Source organism: Ornithorhynchus anatinus, unplaced genomic scaffold (genome assembly GCF_004115215.2).
Source record: "Ornithorhynchus anatinus isolate Pmale09 unplaced genomic scaffold, mOrnAna1.pri.v4 scaffold_264_arrow_ctg1, whole genome shotgun sequence".
Lineage (NCBI taxonomy): Eukaryota > Metazoa > Chordata > Mammalia > Monotremata > Ornithorhynchidae > Ornithorhynchus > Ornithorhynchus anatinus.
The window spans coordinates 1,028,654-1,043,271 of NW_024396743.1; the positions used below are offsets into that span (position 1 = coordinate 1,028,654).

Below are 14,618 nucleotides of genomic sequence, written 5' to 3' on the forward strand. Positions count from 1 at the left end.
CCTCAGCTGGCACCTGTGCAGGGCGAAGCTGGGAGCGGAGGGCAGAGACACACGAGAGGGAAGAGGATGGCGGGGCCCTGCCCCAGGCAGTTTCACACCCGGATTTAATCGGACCAGGACACGGGGCAGGCTGATGAGGATCCCCACCCCCGGCGCCTCCGGGTGAGTAGCCTCGCTTAGCTGCGGAAGCCGAAGATGCCCTTGATGTAGCCCGTCAGGCCGCTTTTGGGCTTCTGTTCCACCTTGTCCTCGAGTGGGGGGAAGGCCACGTGGTTGAGGGCCAGGTCGAAGAACAACGGCTTGCAGGGAATGGGCTGGAAGCCCGGGGGGAAGTGAACCAGGTTGGCCTGCTTGCTGACGAGGGACGGGTCGAGGCTGAAGGTCTCGAAGCGTTCCACCAGGGGCTGCCGACCAAGAGGAGAGCACGTGACTGCGGCCCCTGCTACTCCGCCGGGACTCGAGGTGCCTCACGCATCCCCGGGACCACCCCCCCGCTTTCCCCACAGCCCAGACCCACAGTCCACCCCGCAGCCGTCCGCCTCGGCTCCGAGGCTTCAGTGGTCAGTCCTACCTTGCCGTCCTTCTCTTGCACAGGAGATTCCGCTTGGTGAGAGACACTTGTATCTGAGAAGTGGCGAGAGTGAGGGTGAATCCCACTCTCAGACTCCCGCCACAGGTCCCGAGACCCCAGCAAGGGAGGGAACACCATGACTAAGTCTGGCCTGCCCTATCCTGGAGGCCCGAGTAGGGAGAGAGGGTGACATGACTTCCGTGGCTCAGTGGAAAGAGCACGGGCTTTGAAGTCAGGGCTCATGAGTTCGAATCCCAGCTCTGCCACTTGTCGGCTGTGTGACTGTGGGCAAGTCACTTAACTTCTCTGTGCCTCAGTTCCCTCATCTGTAAAATGGGGATTAAGACTGTGAGCCCCACGTGGGACAACCTGATTCCCCTGTGTCTACCCCAGCGCTTAGAACAGTGCTCGGCACATAGTAAGCGCTTTACAAAATACCAAGATTATGACTTCTCCCTTCTCCCAGCACCCTGGGGGGAGAGGTGCATTTCCGAGAGTCATCGGGTCAGGGAGAGAGATCTCAGCTCCAAAGGGGATCCCTACTCAATGTGCTCTGAGGAGCTCGAGGGAGGTGGGCCCCGGGAAGCGGCCCCTCGCTCCGTCTCACCTAAGATGGCAGCCGCCTGCAGCGAGTACTTCTCAGCGTTCACCTGCGAGATCAGCTCTTGTACGTCTGGAAGCTCCTGGATTTGGGACACGCGGATGGGTGAGGGGAGGTCCAGGGAGAGGTTGGGGGAGAAAAAGGGAGTGAGGAGCTCTCTCCCGGCATTGACAGGCAACGGGAGCTGGGACTGGATGTTAGGGGAAATGAGGACCTGGGGAGCAGATGTGTGTGCACCCACCATCCGGGGCACACACAGCCCCCCGCCAGCCCGGGCACCCCCATCCAAGGCCGACAGCGGCAAGGCTCCATCACCATGTGACGCTTGGTAAAATCCACCCCTCCCTCTGGAGTCTGGGGTTTGGTTGGGACACAGGCCATATGCCAGCAGCAAGCCAGCTCCGACCCAGGAGCAACTTCTGGGTTCCTCGAAGGCCCGGAGTCCAGGGGTGGGGATTTCTGCTCGTTAGGGCCGGGATGACCGCAGAGGCCACAGCTGAGGGTGAGAGGGGGTACGCGGGGGCGCGGCACCCACCTTGAGGCTAGTGTCAGAGTCCCCGGCCTGGGCCTGCATCTCACGGGCGTATTTCAGGACGCGGTCGTACAGAACCAAAGCTTCACTCCACTTTTTCACCAGCACATAGGACTGGGCGATGAAGAAGCACCTGGTGGGGGTCATGGCCACTTAGCGCCACCGTACCCGGGAGTGTTGAGAATTGGCTGGGACAGAGTGCCTCCCTGAGACCTCCCAGATGCCCCGGCTGAACCCTGTGGAGCAGGCTTCAGGCAGAGTCACCTGTAAGCTTTGTAGACCAGGGCCTTGAGTCCGACCTCCTTCTGAAAAGCCTTGTCCTCCTCCAGGCCGGGCAACTGAGGCAGCTCCAGCAGATTCTGCCGAGAAACCGGGAGCAAAAGCAGGAGAACGGTCTCAGAGAGTGGAAGCAATCTATCGAGGGAAGTTACCGAAGGCAGAACACCGGACCGGGCGCTCGGCCAAGTCTGCCGGCAGAACATCAAAGCACCCGCTCCTTGTCCTCTAGGAGCTTCCCCTCTAATGGGGGACACGGACAGATGTGGACTGCTAATGGGAGCAGGGGGGATAACAAGGCTCTGCCAGCAAATGTCAGGACAAAATGACCAAGTTAAATAACCGACAGTCCCGACGGATATACACGCATCCCTAAGTGCTAGAGCCAGAAACACCAGCCTGGGGCACTAGAGGCAGGCAATGCGAGGTGATCAGAGAGGACGCCATGGAGGAGGAGGAGAACGGGAAGTAAGCTCGGCCATGTTGAGGGGTACATCAGCGATCGCTTCCTGGGCTTTGGGGTGTGGATCCCTGGGGAAGAACATTTTAGAAGCTGCTTCCTGGGGCTCATGTCCCACAGGGAGCCCCACAACAGGTCACTCTTCTCGTTTCCAGTTCCCCTGGCAGATGCCAGACCACTGAGGCTCCCGAGTCCCGGGTCCCCAAGGGCTGTGAGCGCGAGGGGCATCCCCCCCGGGTCACCTGCAGGATGATGTCATAGAGGCGGATCAGGTCCTGGGGCCGAGGGCTGCGCCTGCTTTCGTCCTCGGGCTGATGTTGCAGTAGGGCCTGCTGGAGCCCCTTGGCCATGCTCTCGTTCCGTCGGATCGCCGTGGACAGTTTGATGAACGTCAGGTAGCTGCAAAGCATCGTGGGGCAGCACGGGCTGCTCAGGGCTAGGCCATCACCCAATGAGGAGAGTCTCAAATGGACGGAGTGGAGAGACCTCCAGTGATTACGGGGCTGCGGGGGACACCAGAGCCTTACCTGTGCAGGTACTGCAGATTAGATACCTTCCCAGACTCCACTTCTGGCAGGTGTTCCCTCTGCTTCTACAGTGGCCAATCGGGGCAGAGAGAGATTGTGTCAGCTCCATGTGGTGTGGCGGGGGAAAGGGATCTGCCCTCACAGGTCTCCCACTCGGGTCTGAAGCCCGAACCACCGGTGCCCTTGGATTGCTCACCTGGTCTGGCTTCAGCTCTTCCCGCACTGCCTGGATGGTGTCTCGACACTCGCTGAGCACAGACTCGAACAGGCGCTCCTTGGTCTCCTCGTTTTCCGCCTAAGGTCGAGGGCAGTTGGGGCAAACCACCACCCCTTGCAGTCTCCCCGAACCCCAGGACCACCCTTTGCAGTCTCCCAGCCCCGCAGGATGGTTTGAGAGGATGCATTGTCAAAGATATCTCACAGAGAGGGGACTATTGAAGGTGGGGAGGGGAGCGGAGGTGGGGGGGACAGGGGTGTCTCCGAGGAAGACCCCCCAGGGGCTGATTCTCTGTTCCTCCCTGCCCCTGGTTCTCTAGAAACGGGAGACGCTGGCAGCGGGGCAGCTGAAGGAGGCCACTGGGGTTCCTCTATCCCACAGACCAGGGCCAAAGTCCACCTTTCCGTACCCGACAGGCCTGGATGATACATTCTCACAAAAGCCCACGCTAAGAAAACTTGGGATGCCTGGCGTCACACCAAGTCCATTTCTCCCAATAACACAGCCCCCTGGATCCAGACAGACTCCCCAGTTCCCCAATATTCCAGTCTAAGCCCACTGTTTTTCTAGCCCCAAACTCACACTATAAAGAACCTCTGGCCTGCCTCGGATTGAAGGGCGGTCACTGTCAGCCTTGTCTCCAATGGTTTTTGGTTTTTTTTTTTTAAATAATGGTATGTGTTAAGCACCTACTATGTTTCAAACACTGTTCTAGGGGCTGGGTAGGCACAAGTTAATTAGGACAGACACAGTCCCTGTCCCACATGGGAGTCACAGTTTAAGGAGGGAGAACAGTCAACTCCCATTTTACAGTTGAGGAACTGAGGCATGGAGAAGTAAAGCGACTTGCCCAAAAGTCACACAGCAATGGGCAGAACTAGGATTAGAAGCCAGTCCTGACTTCCTGGACCGTGTTCTTTCCATTAGGCCATACTATCCTTCCCCCAGCTACCCCAGTCAGAAAGGTGGAGAACAGATCCTGGGAGATCTGGAGGGGGTGCTTCCCTGGCGCGGAAGGGCACCACATGCTCATTACAAAACACATAGAAAGCTGAACACCCAAGCTCTCTAGTGGCCCCGAGTCCTGATGCGGAGAGCACGGAGGCCCCAGGCAGAAGCCCAGCCTCCGTGCCCCTCATCACTACCCAGGATCGATTGGGGAATCAATTCTTGGGAAAACAACCACCTGCAACCCCTCGGAGTGTGCTTCTCTCCCGCTTCTGGCCATTTCCAGGAGCGCCTAGAGGCGGTCGATGGACGGAAAGTTGGGGAGGATGGGGGGAGGGAGGGAAAGAGACCAGCGGAAGCACAGCAGCACGGAGGTTCTCAAGAGGAGACTTCTGACACGAGGGGGCTGTGAGGGGGCGAGGAAACTACTAGAAGGTGGAGGCGGGAGGGAGTTGAGAGGCTGAGCCAGCCGAGGCAAGTCTGACTGCATTCTCCGCCCCACCCTGGGGAGCCCAAGGCTGGGCACACAATGGGAGGGAGGGAGAGAGGAAAGGAGGGAGAAAGACTCCCCCAAGGGGGTGAGTTCTGGGAGTCGGGTCCCAGGTTCCTTGGAGACACCAAGAGGCCGGCGGGGCTCCAACCCTTCCGGCAAATACTGCTGTCCTGGGAAAAGGCGGGTTCCATCGTGGGGTTGGGAGGGGCCGAGAAACATTATGATTCTGGGAAGTGGTGAAAGCGCCAGACACCTGGCGGGCCGTGGTTGAGCCGCCCGCAGCGGGGTTTGGATGGTCACTTTCTCATCCCGACTGTCTGCCCAGCCTTCTCCTTCTGTCTGGTCTCCTGTCGGCAAGGCCCTGGGCTGGGCTGGGACTTCGGGGCCAGTCTCGGGACACCCAGCCGGGCCAGATGGCGGTAACCCTCTTCCGACTGTGACCTGGTACACATCCAGCGGTTCCGGGAGAAACATTTGGGGGTGAGGCACGGTGGCAGGGGCACATTGTTGGAGAACCGGGCGTGGGAGGAATGCCCGCCACTCCCTCGCCGGGCGGAGCCGGACAGACTTGGGCAGCGGCGGGGAGGACCGGCTCAGGGGAGAGGTTGCGGTGTCTGGGCGTCGACCGCCCGGGCTCCCCAAATGTGGGACCTGGGGCCGCTCCCGAGACCTCTCAGGGCCTCAGGTTCCAAAGCTGTCAAAGGCGACAACAATCCCCGCCTCTCGTTAACGGAGGGCTCGAGCTCTTGGGAGAAAGGAGTGGAGTCCAAGAGGTGTTTAGGGAAATTAGCCTCCAGGGCCCTGGGAAGGCTAATGAGATAAAGGCCCTGGATTCTTCAGAGAGAAAAGGAATAGGACGGTGCCGCCCGGACCTGTGGCCTTCACTACTGACCTTTGGTAGCCCAGAAAGTGAGCCCACTGCTACCCCACCAGAGAACAAACTGAAAGCCTGTTTACACCGCTGGCTACAAACAACAATTCCATCCCCCAAGGGTACCCACTCACCACCCCCTGAATCGCCCCCAAAACATACAGAGGCGCACACCCCACACCTGGCCACACGTACACAACTATAGGCACACACACCTACTCTAGTTTCCCTGCCAGAGTCCCAAATCGAAGGGCCCTCGCCTCCCGCTCACAACCAGAGAAGCAGCAGAGCCTAGTGGAGAGAGTACGGGCCCGAGAGTCAGAGGAACTGGGTTCTAATCCCAGCTCTGCCACATGTCTGTTACTCACTCAGTCATATTTATGGAGCACTTGGAAAGTACAATTCAACAGTCAAGAGAGACAATCCCTGCCCACGAAAGGCTTAGATTTGTGATTGGGCAAATCACATCTCTGTGCCTCAGTTACCTTATCTGGAAAATGGGGATTCAACACTTGTTCTCTCTCCTACTTTGATCGTGAGCTCTGTGTGAGTCAAGAACCGTGTCTGACCTGATTTCCTTTATATCTCCTCCAGTACAAGACACATAGTAAGCACTTATATGCCATAGTTGTTATAATTAACAACGATTTCCTCTCCACTCACCAAAGACCAGGACTCCAGTCTCCTTTTTCCACTCCTTGGTTCCCAAGGCAACCGACACCATTAGATGCCCTAGTCTGGTTGAGGAAGTTCACCCCCGATCTCACACCCTGCCCCAAAAAAGTAACAACCCACCAACACCCTGCAGGCGGACTGAGAAGCAGCAAGGCCTAGTGGACAGGGCAGGGCGTCACAAGGACCTGGGTTCTAATCCCAGCTCTGTCTTTGTGACCTTGCGTAAGTCACTTCACTTCTCTGGGCCTCATTTAAATCTGTAAAATGGGGATTAAGCACGTGAACTCCATGTGGAACACAGACTCTGTCCAACTCGATTAGCTTCCATCTATCCCAGTGTTTAGGACAGTGCCCTGCTATAGCAGTACCATCATTATCATTACTCCTCCTCTGGGCAGCAGGCAGCGGTAAGGAGGGTTAGACCAGCTTCCCCAGGTGTGAGACACCAAATCACTGTGCCACCTACTGACCGGAAAAGGCCGGCTGGTGATTCCGGCCCTCCAAGATCAGCTGCCCCTTCCACTACTCTGGCTCACCCACCTTTTCAAAGACCCATTTCCGTGAATAAATGACCAAAGCGCCAGTCCCACTGCTGACATCTAGGGCGTAAGGGACCCCCGCCCCGTCCAGCAGAGATGTGGCAGGCAGCAGCAGAAGCCCGTCACGTACCCACCCGTGTCTCAGCCGGGGTCGCCTGGACCTCGGAACAAGGATGCAAACTCAGGCTGGGCCCCGGGCCTGGCAGGGGCCGCCGGTGCGTGAGAGTCCCCGAGTCAGGCTGGGGGGCTGCTTACCTGGGCAATGGCGGCTTCGCTGTCGGCCAAGCCTAGAAGGAAGATCCTGACCCGGTCGATCTTCACAGGAACAGTCCGGCCCCTCCACTCCACCTCGCTCATGGTGGCGGCCTGCTTGGCTCGGGTCTGGGAGATCAGGGCCTGCAGGGGACAGACCGGCCTGGCGCTCTGACCTCATCCACGTCCGGGAATGGCCATCCCTGGGGCCCACCCGTGGACAAGGGTGCTGGGCTCAAGGAGAGCCTTGAGTTGGCATGCTGAAGACACGTCGCAGGGTCACCTCCGGTTACCTCCAGTTTTTCAGCCAGCAGGCCTTCGGTGCCGCCCGATCTCAGCCTCATCTGGATCAGCTCACTGATGGCCGTCTGGTCCCCTAAGAGAGAGCCAGAGGACAAGCATGAGAGCAATCAATCGCCCCACCCATCAGCAGAGACCGGCGCCCGGCCTGTGGGCTAAGCCGCCACCCTGGACCACTCAGTGTTTGCACCATTGCTGGCGAAAGGCCCTGGACATTGGGCCCACCAGAGGCCAAAAACAAAGCCACGGGGGGGCTGGACTAGCCGACCATCTCGCTCTCCAGGCCAGTCTCCAGGTACGGGAGAACACCCCAACCCTCCCAAGACACATCCCAGACCAGGACCTGGGGAGGGAGCTCAGGCGGCCTGTGACGAACGTTCGGGCCGTCAGCCGAACGCTGCGCCTTGGCTGTCCGTGGCCGGTTTGGGCTCCTGGTCGGCCCGAGGCCCGCTCACCAATGTTGTAGGCGCAGTAGCGGATGTTGGGCGAGATCTCTTCCACACGCTGGTTGTACAGCACGGCCTGCTCCTCCGTGAACGCGCTGGCCAGCTTCTCGTAGATTGTCCTGCGGTAGAGGAGAGGCTGCCTGCCCGCCTGCTTCACCGATCTCTCGCTTCCATGCCGGAACCAAGGTGAGGGGTGACCGGAGGGCAGAGCCTGGTCCAGTCCACTGGCAGCCGGGGAAGGGAGGGAGACTCACTTGCATTTGTTGAAAGCCTCCATTGCCAGCTCCCAGTCCTGGTGCTCGAAGCGCAGCATTCCCGAGAGATAAGCCATGTACGCCTGCAGGGGGAGGAGGGAGGAAGGGGACGAGAGCGTGTTACTTCTCCCCAATGGAAGCCAAGTCCCTGTCTACGGATGGCTGTGAAGCCTCAAAGACTGGACCGTCCGTGCAAAAGCCCATCCCAGACGAGAGATGTGGACCAACGACCGCTACCCACTGGCATCGCTTTGGGACAGCAGAGGACAGCATGGGACAGCCACCTCTCGCTCGCTGGTCCCCAGGGCCATCAGAGAAGCCGGGCCCCACTGGGAAGCTTGGCCAGGGCCCATGCGGGGAAGGGGGTTGGAGAGCAGAGCCGGAGTCCCCCCTCTGGTTCCTATGGTCCACAGAGGTAACAGGGCCTGGAGGCGGCCCGGGGCCAGAGGGGAGTGAGGCAGGACGGCCCCAGGTACTGCTCTGTCCACTAGTGAGGAGTCAGGGAGGGCCAACGGGCATCAAACCCCGGGGCCTCAGACTCCCGCCCCGGCCAGCCCACCCTGTGCCCTGCCACCAACCTGGGCCTCCAGCTTGGTCTTGGCGTCCACACGGTTGCTCTCACAGAGGCGCTCCAGCTCCTCGGCGTGCTTCACAGCCTTGCGCAGACGCGACAGCAGGTGGAACCGTTTGCGGGGCTCGGTGTTGGCCTCCTGCTTGAGCTGCATGGCGTAGCTCCAGGCCCGCTCCGCGTCCATCAAGATCAGCAGCAGGTACCTTGGGGGCGAGGTGCCGTGGCCGGGGTGGTGAGGAGCCGGGGGGGGGGGGGGGGGGGGGTGAGACGACTCCGACCTCCGCTCCCTCCCCCGGTCCCCTCTGCGTTACCTGCTGTCGGATAGAAGCTCTTCGGTGACCTTCTTTCCAGTGAACTTGTGCCGGTTCCCCATCTTGAAGTTGAGCGTTTTCCGGAGGCGCCTCTGTCTGCGCGAACAGTAGCCCCTACACGCCCGGGCGAGAGCGAGCAGATGTGAGGGCAGCCCAGGGGGAGTGCCAGGGGTGCCCGGAGCCAAAGGTCTCCATCCTGAGTCCCTATAGGCGCCCATCTCCCCTGTGGGCAGCGGAGGACTGGGAAGAGAAGGGGTCCCGCCCGTTCTCTACAGGAACGAAGGAGCTAGAGTGCGGCCTGCTGGTTTAGCCAAATCTGCCCAGGGCAGAGAACCCCTGATGGCCAAGGACTTTCCGCCAGATGGCTTCTCCCACCCCCTTCTGGCCTGACCCCCGGCCCCCACGGACCTCGCACTGGGTACTGACCTGTACCTCTGGAAGTCACCGTGCCGCAAGCCATGTTGCTGCTGGGAGTCTTTAATGATCTGAAGGACTGGTGCTGGGGTTAAGGCGAATTTCGAATTCAAAACGTGCCACCCTCCTGAACCCTTTAATACTTTAAAGCGTCATTTTAGACACGGGTCCCCCCAAAAAGTGGAAAAATAAAAAGGACGAGAGAAGGAGAAAGTGTAGAAAAGTGCAGTGAGCAAGTAGGTGGACAGCACATAGTGAGTGGAGAAACCTGGTTCTAAGCCCAACTCTGTCATCTGCCCAAAGTCACACAGCAGGTAGGCCATTTAACTTCTCTGGGTCTCGGTTTCCTTATCTGTAAAATGGGGATTAAATACCCGTTCTCCCCTCAGACTGCAAGCCTCGTCTGGGGCGGGGGCTGTGTCCAACCTGATTGTCTTGTAACAACCCCAGCACTTAGCAGTGTCTGGCACACAGTAATCAATGGAGTAGCGCACCGTGTAAAAAGTTCAGAGTACTGTATTTACCAAGGGTTTATAAAAGGCTACAGCTGTTATTAGCTAATAATAATAATAATAATACTTAGGGCATTTGTTAAGCACTCACTATGAGCCAATCACTGTTCTAAGTACGGGGGTAGATACAAGGTAATCAGGTGGTCACACATGGGACTCACAGTCTTAATCCCCATTTTGCAGATGAAGTAACTGAGGCATGGAGAAATTAGGTGGCTTGCCCAAGGTCACACAGCAGACAAGTGGTGGAGTAGGATTAGAGAAAACACACACACACACACACACACACACACACACTCCTATTACTGTGTCAGGAGGCAGTTTTCCCCCATTGCCCTACTCTTTAAAGTCAAGCCTGTCAACGGAGAGAATCCATACTTCCAGAAAGAAAATAAATTAAAACTTTCAGTTTACAAGCATGCAAAATCCACAGCTCTCCCTCAACAGCCGGTCTGTGGTTGTCGGTGGCCACCAACCGAGAAGCAGCTGCCTAGTGGAAAGCGCACAGGCCCGGTAGGCAGAGGATCTGGGTTCTAAACCAGGCTCCGCTACTTGTTTGCTCTGTGATCCTGGGCCAATTACTTCCTTTCCCAGTGTTTCAGTTCCCTCACCTGCATAACGGGGATTTAATACCTCTTCACCTTTATTAAACGGAGAACCCCATGTGGGACCTAATTACCTTGTTTGTACCCCAGCGCTTAGTTCAGAGCTTGGCACAAAGCGCTCCATAAACACCACTGATTGACTCATTCGTACACGAATCGACAAACCATATGCATCTCAACGGACCTGGGTTTTAATACCACTATTATTTACAAACACAGTTGTATTTAGTGACGCTGTCTAATCCGGACTTTGTAGTGACGTGTCCCCACAGCTCCATTTGCATTTCTTCCTGTCCTCATCAAAGATGGCTCTCACTCTTGTGCCCTCTCAGCCAGGCATAAATGTAGGACAAGAATATAAAGCCATTCAAGCTTCCTCTTCTCAAAGAAGCATTGCCTATGGGCACTCTTGAGTTTACAGTCTTGGTTTAACAAAAGTCTCCCTGACGACTCTTACCCAAGATTTAATATCCTCAAAGCTCAGGCAGGTGTTAAGGGATTGATTTCGATTTTTAGAAAAAGGCTTCTGCCAAAATGGGGCTCCTACAACTACGAGTGGATGAGCCCCAAATAACTCTAATCAAACGATCCAGTCCACTTTTAAGGGACTGGCTCCTCTTAGAAAATTATGCAGCCAAATCACGAGCCCCGACTCCAAACGAATTCTTGCATTTTCCTCTTAAATATACGCCTGGTTGACAGCTGTTTCTAACACTTATTCACCCCACCCTCAGCCACCCAGCACCCATATATATTCGAATCCCGCCTCTGCCACTTGTCAGCTGTGTGACTGTGGGCAAGTCACTTCACTTCTCTGGGCCTCAGTTCCCTCATCTGTCAAATGGGGATGAAGACTGTGAGCCCCACGTGGGACAACCTGATTCCCCTATGTCTACCCCAGCGCTTAGAACAGTGCTCGGCACATAGTAAGCGCTTAACAAATATTATCATTATTACTCAGCGGTTAGAACAGTGCCGGGCACCTAGTAAGCGCTTCCAAAGGCCCCCACGATGATGATGATGGCTGAAGGGGAGGCCGGCCGTCCCCTCAGGCCTCCTCCGGCCACGTCGTCCCCGCGTCCGGGGCCCCCGCGGCGGTGCGGATACTCTCCAGGCCCAGGCTGTCCCCCAAAGCGGCGCTTCTCTTCGGCTTGTTGGCGGCGACGGGCCGCTCGTTCTCCTTGTTCTCCTCAGCGGGTCGGGCCGCGGCCCGGCCGCCGCCGCCTCCGCCTCCTCCTCCTCCTCCTCCCCCGCCGGGCTGCGGCTTGTCGGCCGCCATCTTGGCCCTGCGGCGCAGAGCATGCCGGGAGTGCGGGGGCGCCGCGCTGTCCGCCGGGGGCTGACGGGATAGCGGCGGACCCGGCGCCTCCGCCGCCGCCGCCGCCTCCTGCTGCTGCTGCTGCTGCTGCTGCGGGCGCGGCATGGCGAGGCCGCTGTGGTCGCCGCCGCCGCCGCCGGTGTTCGCCCGGTCGCCGCCTCAGCCGGCGCGGAGGAGCCGCGCGCGCGCGCCGGCCGAGGGGCCTGCAGGGGGGAGGGGCGGGGCCTCCCCTCGCGCGCACGCGGGGGGCTCGGGCGCCCGGACCCGGCGGGGGCGCGGCCGCTGCGGGCGCGTGCCCGGCGCGCGCCCCCCGCGGCCTCCTATTGGGTGGGCTTCACCGGGGGGGGGGGGGGGGAGGGGGACGACACGGACACACACTCATTCATTCATTCGACCATTCAGTAATAATGACGTTGGTGTTTGTTCAGCGCTTACTAGGTGCAGAGCACTGTTCTAAGCGCTGGGGGAGATACAGGGTCATCAGGTCGTGAGGCTCACAGTGAATCCCCATTTTACAGATGAGGTCACTGAGGCACAGAGAAGTGACTTGCCCCACAGTCCCACAGCTGACGAGTGGCAGAGCCGGGAGTCGAACCCATGACCTCTGACTCCGAAGCCCAGGCTCTTTCCACTGAGCCACGCTGCTTCTCTGATAAGCGCTTACTACGCGCAGAGCACTGTTCTAAGCGCTGGGGTCATGATAATAATGTTGGTATTTGTTAAGCGCTTACTATGTGCAGAGCGCTGTTCTAAGCGGCGGGGTAGACACAGGGGAATCAGGTTGTCCCACGTGGGGCTCACGGTCTTCATCCCCCTTTGACAGATGAGGGAACTGAGGCCCAGAGAAGTGAAGTGACTTGCCCACGGTCCCCCAGCTGACAAGTGGCAGAGCCAGGATTCGAACTCATGACCTCTGACTCCAAAGCCCGGGCTCTTTCCACTGAGCCGCACTGCTTCTCCAATCATATTCATTGACCGCTTGCTGTGCGCCCAGCGCTGATTCATTCGTTCCATCATAATCATCATCATATTGTTGGTATTGGTTAGAGAAGCAGCATGGCTCAGTGGAAAGAGCGTGGGCTGGGGAGTCAGAGGTCATGAGTTTGATTAGAGTGTAAGCCCGTCAAAGGGCAGGGACTGTATCTGTTACCGATTTGTCCATTCCAAGCGCTTAGTACAGTGCTCTGCACATAATAAGTGCTCAATAAATACTATTGAATGAATTGTATGAGTTCGAATCCCCCTCTGCCACTTGTCAGCTGGGTGATTGTGGGCAGGTCACTTCACTTCTGACGAGTGAAGTGAAGACGAAGAGAAGTGAAGTGACTTGCCCACGGTCACACAGCTGGCTCAGGGGAAAGAGCCCAGGCTTGGGAGTCAGTGCTCATGGGTTTGAATCCCAGCTCTGCCACTTGTCAGGTGGGTGACTGTGGGCAAGTCACTTCACTTCTCTGGGCCTCAGTGACCTCATCTGGAAAATGGGGATGAAGACTTGTGAGCCTCACGTGGGACAACCTGATTACCCTGTATCTGCCCCAGTGTTTAGAACAGTGCTTGGCACATAGTAAGTGCTTAACAAATACCCTCATTATTAAGTACATGGAAGGACAGAAGGAGATTCATTCAATCATATTTATTGAGCGCTTACTGTGTGCAGAGCACTGTACTAAGTGCTTGGAAAGTACAGTTCGGCCACAGAGAGAGACAATCCCTACCCAACAATGCACTTAAAGTCTAGAAGGAGGGAGACAGCAAAACAAAACAAATAGACAGGCATCAATACCGTCAAAATAAATAGAATTGTAGCTATATGCACATCATTAATAAAATAGAGTAATAAATACCACTCTATGAAGCAGCATGGCTCAGTGGCAAGAGCACGGGCTTAGGAGTCAGAGGTCATGGGTTCTAATCCTGGCTCCGCCACCTGACAGCTGTGTGACTTGGGGCAAGACGCTTCATTTCTCGGTGCCTCGGTTCCCTCACCTGGGAAATGGAGATGAAGACTGTGGGCCTCATTTGGGGAAACCCGATGACCCTGTATCTACCCCAGAGCTTAGAACAGTGCTTGGCACATAGGCAGTGCTTAACAAATACCAACATTATTATTATTAAATATGTGCCAGTGTCCTTCCCCAAGACCCCAAAGCAGCCAAATACCCCCGATAATTGCCTTCTCAGGTCCTAAGGGAGCATCTCGTCTGCCTCCCGCTTGAAAAATGACAAGGATCTGGACTAGACAAAGCAGCAAAAGGGGGGACGGGAAGGTGGGGGAGACCCCCGGGTGGGTTGGACAGTGCTGACGGGCTGAGGACAGTGGTGGGGCCGGGTGAGGGACCCTCCAAATCCAAGCTGAATAAATTTGGTTCCGAAGGAGGAGTTCAGAGAAGCACTGTGGCTTAGCGGATAGACCTGGAAGTCAGTAGGACCTGGGTTCTAATTCATTCACTCAGTAGTATTTATTGAGGACTTACTATGTGCAGAGCACTGTACTAAGCGCTTGGAGTGTATAATTTGGCAACAGATAGAGACCATCCCTGCCCAATAACTGGCTCGCAGTCTCAACGGGGGAGACAGACAGCAAAGCAAAACAAAACAAAACAAGCAGTCTAGCGCAGATGCCATCAAGATAAATAGAATCATAGAGATACACACATCATTAACAAAATAAATAGGGTAATAAATAATATATACAAATATGCACAGTGCTGAGGGGAAGAGCAGAGGGTGGGGGGAATGGGGAGAGGAGGAGGAGCAGAGGGAAAAGGGCTCAGTCTGGGAAGGCTTCCTGGAGGAGGTGAGCTCTCATGATGTCGATTAGACTGTAAGCCCGTCAAAGGGCAGGGACTGTATCTGTTGCCGATTTGTACATTCCAAGCGCTTAGTACAGTGCTCTGCACATAGCGCTCAATAAATACTATCAAA

The 14,618-nt window shown here is 57.0% G+C and overlaps 1 protein-coding gene across 1 annotated transcript; it reads right to left on the bottom strand.

Annotated features, from left to right (window-relative positions):
• Positions 1-62: 62 nt before the first annotated feature.
• SRP68 (signal recognition particle 68) lies at positions 63-11,802 on the bottom strand. The gene is made up of 16 exons (XM_029056898.1): positions 11,483-11,802; positions 9,271-9,337; positions 8,845-8,958; positions 8,541-8,736; positions 7,963-8,045; positions 7,718-7,827; positions 7,256-7,338; positions 6,966-7,106; positions 3,164-3,262; positions 2,968-3,032; positions 2,683-2,839; positions 1,969-2,063; positions 1,708-1,837; positions 1,179-1,254; positions 572-624; positions 63-404 (listed from the first exon to the last, which is right to left on the bottom strand). The coding sequence occupies exons 1-16, from the start codon at positions 11,796-11,798 to the stop codon at positions 177-179; spliced, it is 2,013 nt and encodes a 670-aa protein (XP_028912731.1). The 5' UTR covers positions 11,799-11,802; the 3' UTR covers positions 63-176.
• Positions 11,803-14,618: the final 2,816 nt, after the last annotated feature.